Raw genomic sequence first — 14,992 nt, forward strand, 5'->3', positions numbered from 1 at the left:
GCTTAATAATTTAATTTAACTGCTCTTAGAAATTAATTGCAAATATAAATATAGCTTTTTAAGGATTCGTTATCTCAGCTAATTTTATTTTCTCACATAATCTGCTGTTAAATGGATTTACAACTTTTTGTTGCTTACGAACGCGCAATTAACAGTTTGATTCAGTACTGCAAAGGTAAAAGACTTTGATCTTCATTGTTTTTGTTATGATGTTTAACAGTTACATTCTCCCCTTCCCTCAGAAACAGCATGTGAAAGTTTCTTTAGTTTGGAAAATTCAACTTTAGGGCTTTAAGACATTTGTATGTTTGCACGTCTGTATCTATAAGGATAAATATTTATAATATGCCATACAAATGCACATACTCTTCCTGTTGTAAATGCCATTTCTAACAGGAAATCCATTGTCTTGCACAACAGTATGGTTCCCTTGGTATTCCTGACTTGATTCAACCCTCCAAGCTCACCTTGTTACCTGTGTATTATGGCAGTGGACTCCAATGTGAGAGTTTCATTCTTTTGAATTAGGTCACTTACACTAGATTTTACTACCTGTAGATGTGTGTAATGGGTGGATGAGGCTTAACAGATCTTTCATCTTTCAGTCTTATATATCCATTCAAACAAAAAGAACAGTGCTGAACACTTTCAAATATATTAAAATATTAAATCCTGTTTAAACCTTTAGCATGTTGTTCATCCTTACGCAAGTCTCACTCTAGCTGTTCGTTTTTGTTTGGCTTGTTAGCCATGCTTCAGGCATACCTGGCATCTACTGATTTTTTTCCTCTGCTCTTGTCCTTCTTTAAGAGTTCCTGACAGGGGGGCTGATGCAAACTGCAATTCAGGCATCACAGTTGTTAGCCAGAAACTGTATTCATTAGCAAAAAATTGACATGTTCCCCGCTGACCCTGGCATTCAATGAATGGTGCTGATCTGAAGTCTTCTAGGCAACTTCCAGGTGACATAAGGGACTGTCCACCACCCTGATCACCAGATCCAGTGTGCTGGAAAAAACAGTGAAAGAACTTGATAACTGTGCATGAAAAATAGGTAAATTATGTTAATATGTCTTTTTCTGACTTTATTTGCTTATAACTGTACTATTTTTGGTGATCTTAGGTTGGAGTATGTTTCCTTTGCTGGAGAAAAATCTTAATTTGCTCTGTAATGAGTTAATCTCAAAAGTCTAGAGCCAGCTCACTTACTTTTCTGGTATTTGTCAAACTGAAGAAAAAAGTAATCCGGGTCAATTCTAAATGATGCTGTTGTTTAAACTGATGCAAATGTAACTTAGAAGATGGCATTAGAAAGACCTGGACCTCTTATTCTGAAGTGTGTCTTTGTACACGAAAATCCCATTGTTTATTAAAGACAAGCAAGCAAAATCTTTGCAATTTTAAGAAATGTGTAGCTTAAGGCTATGACTTCAGTATATATAGCTACAGCCAGCTTCTGCAATTTGGAACTAACCCGCATCTTGGTTCTTTTTCTGAATTTTCCTTTTTAATGTTTGCTAGACATTGGATAGTTTACTTTTCAGAGCTAAAAATCTTTGAACCTTTAGAACACACACGCTGTATGAAAGAAATTTACATATATGATCATGTGCCCAGATGCTTACCATCAAAAAAGAATATCCTATCCAAAGACTCCTCCAGTTCATTGGGCAGGGAGGAATTGACTGATCTTGGCTGTGAACTGCTACCGCTTGGGCTGGGGCCTCACATACAGCACATCTGCTTATATATGGTTGTATTTCTTCTTCAGAAAGTGGCATCATTGGTAAAGGAGCAGCGCTTGACAACCAGTAAGACTTATCATTTCGACTGGCATAGTAACAAACTTGGTTGATATTACAGTAAGCAAAGGGCATGGTATTAAACACAGGAAGACAAGATCCTGCCAGACCTGAAAATAATAACAAATTATGAAAATTACTCCACTTCTTTCTAGGTAAGTTGAAAATAGTATTCTGGGCAATGTTGCTGCAAAACTATGTATCTTAACAGGAGTTATGTAATTCACAGATCTTAAACCTCTCAGGCTCTTTACCAAAATGGCTAATTATATTGAAAACAGAAACTTTTTTTACCAATAAGTATTTTCCTTTGGCCAATAATATTTAATTGTATCACAATCCAGTATTTAAACATGATGTATTTTGTCACCATGGGAAGCAGTTATGATAACAAATTTCTTAGCTGTGCCAACACTGAAAAATAAATTGGGCAAGAGGTGGCGGCTGATTTAAAAGGAGATTAGCTATTTACAAACTCGTAGGAGCAGTGAGAAACCAAATGCCAATGCTGATAAATAGAAAATTTTTGTTAAGTATGACAAACCATTGCTACCAGTGCATTAAGCTGAAATCTCAGCAGCTGTTCTATTGCCTTCCAGAAAGGTTTCACAGACTCTCAAAGTGAAATAAAAGGATTGAGGGATTTTGCAGAGCCAATCCTGCAAAATTCTCATCAGGCAGACATCAGTGGGAATTAAGAAGCAACTAGTGCATACTTCAGCATACTGCAGAAGTGAAGTTCTTCCAGAACTGAATTTGGAATGGTTTCATGATGACCTATGTAGTTAACAATAATAATCACTGCATATATGTTCTGCCTTGAACTTTGTGTGTGATGTATATTTCTCTAATGCCCCCAAACCCTAATGCCTTCTTTCAAGATATGTGACATTTCTCTACAGAAGCCAGTTTTGTTTATCACTGATAATACTCTGTTCCAGTACTAATAAAGAATCTGGAGTAGCCTGAGTAAGGAAGATGCCTGCAAAAAGAACACACTGCTCACAGGAAGCGAGGACTTTATTTTCTTTTGAATCTTACTTTCACTGCTGTTCTAAGGCATTCTGTTACCAACTGGCTCTCCTGGGGAATGCCAAACACACAATAGTGAAAACATTTCAAAACAACACTGCTGTACTAAAAATATCTCTTTTTATTGCTCTTTTAAACACTTCTTTTTTTGTCCAGCTTATTAGGTCCTTGATCTTTCCTCCTAGGAGACTTCTCTGCCTCTTGTATAACAAGTCAACAAGAATTTAGGGAATTTCTTCTGTGCAAACTGCCGCCAATCAATTTCTCAGGCTGCAAGTCAGGCAGCTTATTTAGACAGCTAATTTTAGTTAGAACTGTAGAAGATGTAGAAGAAATGACCCAAGACACCAAAAGGAGCTGTCCTTGGGAGAAATTTGACTCTGTCTTTTGCAAAAAATATTAGCTTCTGACTCTTAAAGCACACAATTCTGCTATACACACGATGCATAATTTTATTTGTAAAGCTTATTTATATTACCCAACTGTAACGACCGAACTTAACTAGATCTTTTTCCCAAGCTGTCTCTACAGTAAAAAGGAGCAGATCCTGCAGGGAGTTATTTCAGAGTGGCCAAATGAGATTCCTAGGAATCTCCTAGGATTTTTCCTAGGAAAATGTCTCCAGTAAGTTCAAAGACATCCCAAAATGACTAGCCAGGATGAGTGAAATAAACCACTCATCTCTCCAACTTCTATTCAAAATTACTTAGAGGTAGAAATGCTTTTTTTTCGTTCAACTGCATACAAGCATAAAGCTATTTTAAATGGGTCACATAATAGGGCAGCATAATCAAGTTCATTATAATCAGTGTAAATTAGTTTTGAGTCTGTAGAAAATAAGTAATTTATGATTCTATAGTGTGCTCCATTTGACTTGTCTTTCATTGTATAGATCACACCATATTAGACCTTAACTGGAGAGCAATTACGTATGACAATACCTACCAAGATCTTGATTATGAGCTTTCTCTTGTCCTTCTAGGTATAGCAGACTATAGCCAGTCCATAATTTTGGCATCCCCTGTGGACAGAGTGGTTCTCTGTCTGACTGACTATGAAGGACAAGCAAGAATCCACTTGCAGATCTAATATGGGGGCCTGGTGGTCCTGGGATACCAGTCTGGCCAGGTGGACCTTACACATTGGAGAAAAGGTAAAAGAAATTTACTTGTATGAACACATAGCTACTGTGAACTTTTATCTTTTACTGTATTTAAGTGTTCAGTAAGGGGTTCCTGACTGAAGGTAATACAACTTCACAGGTTGTCATGGGCAATAAAGACACCAGTAGACACACGTTATCCTTCTTATGGGCGAGAAATGAACTAGATTGCCACTGAATGCCTGACAGTTGGCTTTTCTATTGTACCTCTGTCCTGTGCTGTATGGATTAAGGAATGAACTGAGGTGGGCAATGATTTCCCAGACTTACACACTAGAATGATTTGTCTGGACTGAATTTGAATCCCTGCAGTCAATGCCCTTTCCTCACATATGTATCAAACCATTAATTTATTAAACAGCAGTCACAGTTAAAATACAATTTTAATTACTCACAGACAGTTGCACCATTAGTGCTGACTCAGAAATGCATACCTATTGATATATGGTGTTTAAGCATGTGTGGTTAATTGCCTTTCTGGTTAATAATGGATGCCGAGATAAATTTTCTTCCAATAGGTCTTTTTATGTGTTATGAAATCATTCACAAATGTCACTATCAGTGCTTGAATTGAAAGGGGGGGAAGGAAGTGTCACGGTATCTCAGGCTAGAGGTGGACGTACCTATGTATGCACTTGGTGGGGAGAAGAGAGAAAACTTAAGTCTATACATCATCCCCCACATCTCTCCCCGAAGTCATGTTCCATTCTTACCTTGTGGCCCAGTGTATCCTTGCTCTCCTATATTCCCTTGGTCACCTGGTGGTCCAGGTGCCCCAGGTAAGCCATCTTGACCTGGCAGGCCACATGACCCTTCTTCACCTTTTCTTCCTAGATAAATACAAAGTATGCACTTTCCCTTCACATGGCTCCATTTAAAGGTTATATGTTGTCCAAACATGCACAGCATGCAAAGGGCCGGTCAGCAGAACTGACACCAAGAAATGACACTTCAGGACAAACTGGTGCAGAACAGCTTTCTGCTGGGAATTCTCTTTACAACTTATTCACCTTGTGACCACATTGGTAGCTCAGAGGCACGACTTCAGGAACAGCAACTGCTGATAAGGTTTTATGTCCTCTCTACAGAACTTGTGCGATTTACAGCTGAAATCAAAGCACTAACAGACATTATCATGACAAGCCTCTTGCAGAATTACCATCAGTATCTGTACAGTGTAATGAGTTGTAACTCATCCTATGGCAGGCCTTCATCTTTTAGGACCCAACTCAGCAGCCTCTAAACATGTACTGAATTTCCTGTGAAGTAATGCATGTATTAGAGTACTTAGAGAAGAGGGAGGGACTGCAGAATTGGACTACATCCAGTGAGGAAGGGTAAAGACATTTTTAGGCTCCTGATGGCCTCACCTTTTTATATTTCTTGTATGTACATGCATTTTTATACCTTAGCAGATAATGAGGTATGGCCATGACAGTAAAAGATATGTCTCATATGCAGGGCACAGATAGGAATGGTTCTGTTCATTGGCTACTTTAAACATAATCTGAATTGAACAAAGTTACACTTGTCAGGTATTATTGCACTCAGCAGTGTTTTTCCTCTTTTGGCAAAAAACAGTTTTCAGATGAGTATGTTTCTCTAGCACCACAGTTGTTTCTCATTAACAGTGTGCGTTTCATTCCCTGCAAATTTTGCTATTTAACCTGCAGACTGAGTAATTCAAGGTTGTCTCACGACATTCAAAGTTTCCCCATGTTACTTTTTATTCATTAAGATTCATTAAGAAAATCTAAACCAGTCAGAACAATTTAGCAGCTTTTCAATGTTGGTTGCATAGTTATTTTGGCAAAGCTCAAGTACACTCAAGTTTTAGTAATATACATTGCTTTTGCCAGTAAAACCTCCAGTTTGCCTTTCAACCCGGGAGAAGATTGGAATTCTGCTATCTTAATGAAAGGAAAAGCATTATTAGGTGTTTCTTTCATAAAACCAGTGCGGGTATGTATCACTGTATCATCTGGTTTTACAGAAACTGTATATAATGGCAACACAGCCATTCTCAGTTCAACCCCAGAAACACTTTGTGTTTACTTTCATGAGGGGAATGACTATTGCAGGGAATCTCCTGGGAGAAAACAATGGATTTTCTCTCTGGACACATTGGATGTCCAGTGCAGCCACGACAACAAACTTCAGTTTCCCAAGTAGGGAATATCTAAAACCACATGAGGGATTCCACTATCTAAACTGAAGGCACCACATTTAGATACAACCCAAACTGAATACACTACACAGACATGCTACGCTGTATTTCTATGAAGATGGCCACTCCATTGGAATGATCAGTACCAGCATCACTGTTGTTTTCTTTTTACGTATCAGAAGAATGTTTCAGTCTTTCATCACTTCTTAAATTAACATCTCTTTGGTCAGTTTTCTTTTGTGGTAACTTTTTCACATTCTAACAGATAAAAAGTGCTATTGTAGCTGCCTCTCTGCCTTCCGTGTCCTTTTAGGACTTTGGTTAGAGCTTTGTGATGCATTATTGGTAAATTTTAAAGCATGTATATTTTTAACATCCTCCAAACTGTCTAAACCATAGGACTGATTTGAGGCATTGCTTTTTCATTTGTTAGCAAAAAGAAAAAACATCGTTTGAAGAACTCTTTTCTCAACAGTGCCTGATGCTCTTGCCTTCCCTGGCCTAGGAAAAGGGAATGCAGTGCAGGCAGGCTCAAGCAGCCTGGTTCAGCTATACTGATCCATCATCCTCAGCATTAACCAGCCCACTACATGTTTCTGGAGACTGTTAGTAAGTGTTTAAGGGGAAGAGACAGCGTAAAACATAAAGAAGTAACACTGACACTCTGAGCCTTTTCAACTTGTTGTCTAAATGGCTGAAATAGACATCCAAGCTTTCAAAACACAAGCTTACCTTGGGGTCCAGGGTGGCCTATTGGCCCTGGTAAACCTACAGAGCCATCATCTCCTCTTTGCCCTGCTTCGCCGGGAAGCCCTGGGATTGTAGGGCACGAATCATCTATTTTTCCTGGTTCACCAGGGTCACCTGAAATGTGTAATAGGAAAGTAAATTAGACAGAAGATTGGTTAATAGCTCCCATGTGAAAAATCAACATAACTGTTAGCTGCTTTTGGTATTCAAGTGTATATTTTAAGTATTTTAAAATCTTGAATTATTGAGTCTCACCGCTTTTAATTTTACTCTTAGTCTTTTAGCACAGCATTAACAACATGGCAAGTATGTGTTAACAAGTGTATGCTAGCTGATGTGTTTTAAGTATTTGGTGTACAGTTTCTGTCTTAATGTGCCCCAACCTGACTTGAGTTAAACCCTGAAGTCTACCCAACTTCATTGCAAACACCTTAGCACATGTGAAGAATTACAGTACTTTGCTTACTCTGTGGCTGCAAAGCCATCAATAAGCAGGCTGAAGAAGCTAACCCACAATATCCATTTAAAATAATTATAATAATATAAAAAAAAGAATGGCCACATTTTATGTATTGAAAGTTACTGGGAGGTATTGGCTATTTGCATTTTGGAACAAAATCAGAATCGGATCAATTTAGTCAGATTAAGAGTTCAGTGTTTGTAGTAATTCACTGTTAGGATTCAAGATTTTGCTAAGTTTTTGGCTAGAAAGCATCTCATGTGACAACCAAAAACCAAAATGATAATTTGAAACAAGTCTGTTTTACAAGTCTAATTGACATCACAGCATGAGACTTCTCAATGTAGCATTATCATGATATTGGTCTGCTTGGAAGTGCTAGCTATTTATGTGAAAAATCTATTAGAACTATGTTGTTGTAGCAGTATCTACTATTCCTAGCAACCAAGCCAAGAACACCTTCTAAGAATGGAATGTATCTATACAGAAGGAAGCCCACATGAAAAGAGCAATAATCAATAGTCATGAACTTACCTATAAAACCTGAAGGATGTGAAAAATGGAAAGCAGATTGCAGCCATTGTGGTGCAGGTGGAAACAAGTTTCAGGCATGTAAATTAAAGAAAATGGAATGAGAACTGAAATAACTTACATGAGGTGACACTAGAAACAAATCCATAGTTCAGAAATTTTTACACAACTCAAATGAGAAATCAATTCAGTTGGTTTTTTTCCTGAGATTGTTTAAATTGTCTGTATGCAAGTAAACGTTAGTAAGATTATATATTAATAGAACGATCATGGTTACGGTTGAGTGACAATGAGCAACAGGTTTGTAAGTACCTGTGGGACCTCTGGGACCAGGTTTTCCTTGAAAACCTTGGTCTCCTGGTTGTCCTATAGCACCAGGTGGACCCTGTGGGCCATGGATTCCCATAGGACCTGGAAAGAAAACAGTTGTGCAGTTACATGTAGTTGCATTCCGAGAAGGTCTGGCTGCTTGAGTAACAAAAAATACTTGGGACAGCTCAACTCTGTTGCCTTCCAGAAAGAAATGCACATTCTCCTCTTCTTCCCTGGTCTTGAATTAAAATTTACTTTTCTTTTTTGTAGAGATTGGAAGGGATTGGTGTACATAGGACTTCTCTACAGTGTGTGGAAGAAGTATCTAGATCCCTGTTTTCAAACTGAAGAATCTGCTGAAAGCCCAAAGCTATTGATATGGGGCAGATGTGAGACTGTGTTAGTTCAAACACATCTGCATCTTCCATAGCTTCTCAAGACCCCTGCAGACAGATCAGAGCTTGCTTTATCTGGCAGGCTCAAAAGTTTTACTGCCTCATTCTCAGGTTGGTAGGGGAGTCTTCCAACAAGTTGTTGGAAGCAGTACATGTGAATCTGGCTCTACTCTGACCTTCTACCCCAGCCCTATCTTATCTGTAGGTAACAGGGCAGAGCTAAGAAATGTCTAGCCTACCCCTTCTGTCTGGCTCAGTCTCCAGTGGCAATCCCCAGTGCACAAGGCTCAGTTGCATAGGGTTGGGTGTAAGTGCACACGCTATTAAAAACATCCCAGATCGTACCATTTGGGCCTCCTCTTCCTTGGTTCCCTGGAAGACCTCTGGCTCCTTGTTGCCCTCGCTGCCCAGGATTACCTGGTGCCCCTCGAATACCAGTATCACCTGGATCTCCTCGCACAAAGATAGTCTCTCCAGGAGGACCAGGATTCCCAGGCTGACCTATGGTAAAAGAACTTTATTCTTAATATATGTACAAAGCATAAACATCTAAAAATAGCTATGTTCCGTTATTTTTTTTTGCTTTTGGGTTTTTTTTCCTGGGATGTAGGACAGCCCTTGCATGTTTTTGGAAATATTAACATTAGCCTTATCCAAGGCATTGTAAGGAAGACAATAATAGGAATAACTCCCAAAACAATATAGATTCTGTGCAAGTAAAAGGCAGCAAGTTAATATTACATGCATTGAGACACTTCTCTATATTTATTATAGTGCTGCTTACCCTTCCAGTCTCCATCCCCTGTTTCCCAGTAGGAAGTAAGTCTTTGTACTGGGTAAGGAAGGGTTCAGATAATACTTAATGTAAGGGATCAGAACAACTTGAAAGAGCTCCATTTGAGGACCAGAATCTATAGTAATGGACTGGCTCCCTTGGCAACACCTGCTTGTAAAAGAGGTGAGGTCTACATAAATGCTTAGAAAAGAGTTGCCAGCTTTAGCTTTCCCAGGGCTGGATTTAGATTGGAAAGCTTTTTCTGGGTTTACCAACATTGTCAGGCTTCTGGACAATGTGTTTTATCCTTCCTGGTAGGAAGAGAGGCCTGTAATCTTATTTGTATTTGCTTCTGCGGAAACTGAGATACGTTGTAGCAGCAGGACTTGTACAGAATTACCATACAGGCCAGAAAACTGAATCTGGAGATCTGTATTTTATCCTTGCTCTGGTGATCTATCCAGTATTCAATTCTCTGTGTATTCACTGAGGTATTGATTGGTTTCTTTGTTCCTTACGCACTTTTATACTTTTTTTGACAGACAGCAACCCAGTGACTCCTAGTAGCCTCAGGGGGTTTTTACATGATCAAATCTGGTATTTTTGGTTTTAATACCTCTGATGCCATCTAAACCAGGTGGTCCTTGATCACCTGGAGGACCAGGAGAAGCACTATCAGGATATCTTCCCATAGGTCCAGTGGGTCCAACAGGTCCTCTTCTACCTAAGGGATCACATTTTACAATTAAAAAAAACCACAACAACTAAACCAAACCAAAATCTGAGGGTTTTTTTTAGATTACAGAAATGAGTTACTAACTAAAAGAATACTGACGTGAAGTCATGGAAGTAATGTATGCTCTCACTTGTATACTGAACATACCAGTGACTAGGCTAATGAAGAAATCTTGTAGAAGTGAAAATATTTGTTATCTTTTTAAAATTTTTAATTCTTTCCATAAAAAATACTTAAACTAAAGAATGCATCATCACACATTGGCATATTGCCACAAATAGCTGCCTTCTCCTGAATTCCAACAATGGGAGAAATGGTAAAAATGTAAGATGAGTGGGGACTATGACATCATTCTGCCTGGGACAGGATAAGTATTCACAGATTGTTCCTAGCAAAAGTGAGTTCAGCCATTTCCTAAAAACCTCAGTGAGCAAGATGAACTTACTAGCTTTAAATGTATTTTTTTCCTAATTTGTAATCTGGATATTTGCAAAATAAGACATTAGTGCCCTTACATGTGACAGGCAGGAAGAGTTACAGGTTACTATCCTCTGCATAACACTTTTGAATAGTCGCAGCTTGTTAGCATGTGTGTTGCGCTCTGTTGCCTTCTCTTTTCTACAAAAAAAAAATCTAGTTTCTTCAGTCTTGTTTTCGACCCCATCCTTCCATTTACTCTCTAGTGAGTTCTCCCTAATTTGTCCAAGCTGAACACAGTACGTCATGAGAGGCTTTGCCCATCCCATGTCAAGCAGTGTTAATACATCTTGGAATTAAACTTTTTTCTCTTTTTTTTTCCTCAACAGTACCATTCTGTTGACTCCCCCAATTCATGAACTAGTAACTGAATTGAGAAAAATGACTGTCTTCATCTTAGAATAATTCACCTCACAGGAATTCACCTCCACTATTTTTCTTAAGTGACACAGCTGCAAGGTTTGGTAGAGTAAAGCTAATGTCACTTCTAATCACAGAATTGCTGAGGCTTCAATGGGCCTCTGGAGACTTTCTAGTCCAACCCTCTCCTCAAAGCAGGGTCAGCTAGAGCAGGTTGCCTAGGGCTCTGTCCAGCTGGGTTTTGAGTACCTCCAAGGATGGACACTTCATAATTTCTCTGGGCAACCTGTTGCCCGTATTCAATTACCCTCACAGGAAAACTAAAACTTTTCCTTGTATTGAAGTAGAATTTCCTGTATGTCAGTTTGTGCCCATTGCCTCTTGTCCTGTCACTGGATACCATCTCTCTTTGTCTCCATGTCCTTCCTATCAGGTACTTGCACATATTGATAAAATCCTCCCTGAGCCTTCTGTTCTGGAGGCTAAGCAATTTCCACTCCCTCAGCCTCTCCTCATATGACAGATGCTCCAATCTCTTAACCTTCTTAGTGGCCCTTCCTCAAACACTTGCTTTTTCCTATTTCTATGCAACTCCTATATCACCAAGGCTCTTAGTCATAGCAATCTTGTGATACAGTTCCATCTTGCATTTATATCAGAATAGTTGATAGATTTATTGTATTTCTGTGACTACCAGATCTCCTGCACTCTTTTTCTTCAGGAATTTCTTCCCAAGAGGCAACTCCACCTAGCAGTTCCCTAGGTCTGTCCAAGTCCATCATTTTCTATTCTCATTCTTTCCTCTCCTGTAACATAATAAACAAGAAATACTGGGGTCTGTGTATCTACTCAGGAAACATCAGCATGTTACTGCAACAGAAATGTTTGTAGGGAGAGAATCTTCTGGGTATGTATTAATGTCCATACTCACCAGGGCAAGAACCTGTATGAGCTTAATTTCAACTCTGCAGGGCACCACTAAGGAAAACACCCTTTCTTACCTGGGAATCCTGGGAATCCCCTTTCTCCAGGGGGGCCTGGAATAGAAATACCAGGCCATCCAGGTTCACCTCTGTCTCCTTTTGGTCCAAGTTCTCCTGAGTATCCTGGGGACCCTGTTTCACTTTGACCTTTATAGGAAAACAATTATGTACATAAAGCTTACACTGAGTACAAATACAGATGTGCAGAATAGAAATACCAGCTGCAGATGTTCGTCCTTGCAAGGGTTGCCTAGTGCTGTTTTTCTGGTTCTCTCTTGGAAGCTGGATACAGTTTTGTTGAATCTGGACCTAGTTCATCCCTTTCAAAGAAAGTAATCTCTTTGCTTTAATGCTCTTTAGGGTTTATTTTATATGGTGTCATTATTGTCCGTAACTTGAAATGTAAACTGATTGCATGGTCCTAAATTTAATTTTCTATCAGCATAAATTTGTAATCCCCAGATAGATGATGAGCACTGTTTTTTAATACTGCTTCAAAAGCACCTTTTAAAAGTTGCAAATAGATCGGCATGAGCGAAATCCAGGTTCCTCTTAACTTTGTGGCACAACTCCCATGGACTTTAATGGGGCTGGGATTTCATATGTCTCCATTTAATTTGTTAAGTTTTATCGTTTACATATAAAAATCCTGGAGTCTTGGCTCTCCTTTGAATCATCTGTACTGAAAATTTTCATTTTATAAACAGCCTTGAAAGGTTCCAACAAAACTATATGAGTAATGGAAGTTTTAAAGTTTTCCCTACAAATAACTGCAGGTTTGTCATTAGGTATACTTTAGATTCTGTTTGAAAGTTTAGTCTGAGCCTTAATGATATCTTCTGGGCAAGGCAAATATCAAAATAACATGCATAATTCCTTGCACATTCAGTCATTTAAGAGAAGATTTTATGTTCCACATAGCTATTTCCCTTCTTTACCTGGAGCTCCTGGAGAACCTTTTTGACCTTTTAGTCCATCCAAGCCATCCAGTCCGGGTAGTCCAGGAAGACCTGAGAGGTATTACAGGCATGACTAGGTGCCACAATAATCCCTTGAAGTTACAGTTAAAAATGATGCCTTTTTTTTTTTCTGACAACACATTCTGGATCAAGACAGGGTATTTGCTGAATTTGATTCTTATTGGCAACTGAAGATGAGATCACATTGTACCTGAGTGCAGTCCTTTTGGAAAGGAAAATGTGAAAAATTTGAAAATAGCAATAATATAGTTTCACATCAAAGCAATCAGAAAACATACCTTTTAATCCTTTAGGTATTTCTATACTGCAGCTAGCAGCAGGAAGCTCAGTATGGGCAAATTTACTCTATGGTGAACCTCATGTCTATGGCTAGACTACTACTGCTACATGTGATTAACTAGTCCTAAGAAGCTAAATTTTCACCTGGCTTCTTTTCCCTGGCCCTGCAGATTTCACACAGAAAACTATGCTTTTTTGCATTACACTATTACAAAAATTCTTTAAACTGAACAGCACAAAGTCTCTGAAGACAACATATCTGTAATTGAGACCTATGCTGACATATGACAGTATAGAGCAGCTTTGTCACAAGTGATGTTCACTAGATGACCAGATCACAGGCTGAGTGTTCATGGTAGTCAGATATAACTTTTGCTTTATAATCTGTGACTTTTTAAAAAGTGCTAAAACACTGATGGCATTTTTTTATCCATTTTTTAAAGATTAATTAAGCTGAGATCATGTTTGTTGTTTGCAGTGGAGGGTAAAAATATCTCCATGTCATTAGCACTTTATAGTTTCCTAAGTTGTACAGATAAATTATCAAGTGTGAAGATGTACACTTGTTAAATGCAGACAGCAGCCTATCACCTGGTGATAGGAACAGATTTGGCAAAACTGTGATGGGTCATTTGGTAACAGGTTTCAAAGAAGTTTCAGACAGAGGAATAGACTTGGGATGCTTCTTGCTCCAGAGAGGGATAGATTAGAGTGGACACTGATCATCAAGAAGTTGAACAATACTGTCAGTGCCCACCTTTGCTGCTTGTCCTTGCCTAATTTCCTTCTCCACCAGTTCCTCTCCCTCCCATGTACGATTCCCAGTCCAGTTGCAGTGTTTTTTTTCCACAAATCTAAATTATCTTTCTGTCTCCTTTTCCCTGTCTAGCTACTTCCTGGCATAGAAGATATAAGTTCTCTATTTCAGTTCCTGTGCTTGATCCCAGCATGTCCTGTAGTATGCAAATCTGCTGTATATCCAGAGCACAAATCATGGGAGAATTTATTGCTCTACTGAAGCACATAAGAATTGATGTATTTTTTTAAATTTTATAAGCTGGTCAAATTTGGTAAGGACAAATTGCTGTAGGAACAGCAGTGCAAATGCCCTTCATCAGCTGCTTCACTTGCCAAATTTAAAGGTCCTTAGTTTAAAGATGGATCATATGAGAAAGTTAAAATAAAAGGGCACTAGAGTTTTCTAATAGACACACCAAAAATAATAATCCTGTAGTATTGTTCTTAGAAACTGTTGAATTATTTTAGTTAAAATTTAAGAAAGGAATGAAAAGGAAAAAAAAATGCAGCCTGTAGCAAACACAGGTCTGGAAAAATTTTAAATCCAGACGATTGTTTGAAAACCTGCAAGACATTGATAATATACTCTCTATGTAATCCCCTTTATACTATGGGATACTGGTAATCCAACCTGTAATATCTTCTATGCTCTTAATTAACTGCATTTTAACTTTTCATGACATTCTAAGTTTCAGTCATGCTTTCTGTAGCCTCCTTGTGCTTTGGGCATGTTGCCATTTTCAAATTTATGTAAGAGTTGCATGCCAGTTTGGGGAATTTAACAGTGGTATTTTAAAATTATTCTGAATTCCTAACTATTTTTGGCACCTAGGTCACCATTTAAAACTCTTTTGATCTTTAGCTCATTCAGTTAAGATTGATAGCTTGGTTTACTTGCTTTCCAGGGAATTTCTGACGCATTTGCCAACAATCCATTATAATATCAGCTCTCGTAATTCTAGATTTTTGGATTGCTATAGTCCCATATTTCTA

General features: G+C 38.5%; 1 protein-coding gene and 1 long non-coding RNA gene across 6 annotated transcripts in view; one reads left to right on the forward strand and one right to left on the reverse strand.

The window, feature by feature from the left end:
* The window catches only part of LOC104316163 (uncharacterized), a 59,182-nt gene that overhangs the window by 11,783 nt on the left and 32,407 nt on the right, over window positions 1-14,992 (forward strand). The window contains exons 2-3 of the long non-coding RNA XR_011326163.1: window positions 1,772-1,957; window positions 3,817-3,987. This is a non-coding gene — a long non-coding RNA (uncharacterized lncRNA). The remainder of the gene's footprint in view (window positions 1-1,771; window positions 1,958-3,816; window positions 3,988-14,992) is intronic.
* Window positions 182-14,992, reverse strand: part of COL4A4 (collagen type IV alpha 4 chain) — a 76,700-nt gene continuing 61,889 nt past the window's right edge. For 3 of the 5 annotated variants that reach the window (XM_069792141.1, XM_069792139.1, XM_069792140.1), the window contains 5 exons: window positions 12,881-12,952; window positions 11,961-12,089; window positions 10,003-10,110; window positions 8,957-9,112; window positions 7,957-8,315 (listed from right to left, as the gene is read on the reverse strand). In XM_069792141.1, coding sequence (XP_069648242.1) covers window positions 8,092-8,315; window positions 8,957-9,112; window positions 10,003-10,110; window positions 11,961-12,089; window positions 12,881-12,952 — 689 coding nt within the window. In that variant the 3' untranslated portion in view covers window positions 7,957-8,091. Of the gene's footprint in view, window positions 1,009-1,625; window positions 1,913-3,779; window positions 3,969-4,709; window positions 4,827-6,895; window positions 7,028-7,907; window positions 7,917-7,956; window positions 8,316-8,956; window positions 9,113-10,002; window positions 10,111-11,960; window positions 12,090-12,880; window positions 12,953-14,992 lie in introns of those variants that run through there. The other 2 variants (XM_069792142.1, XM_069792138.1) reach the window with 2 other exon arrangements.

This window comes from Haliaeetus albicilla, chromosome 9 (assembly GCF_947461875.1).
Source record: "Haliaeetus albicilla chromosome 9, bHalAlb1.1, whole genome shotgun sequence".
Lineage (NCBI taxonomy): Eukaryota > Metazoa > Chordata > Aves > Accipitriformes > Accipitridae > Haliaeetus > Haliaeetus albicilla.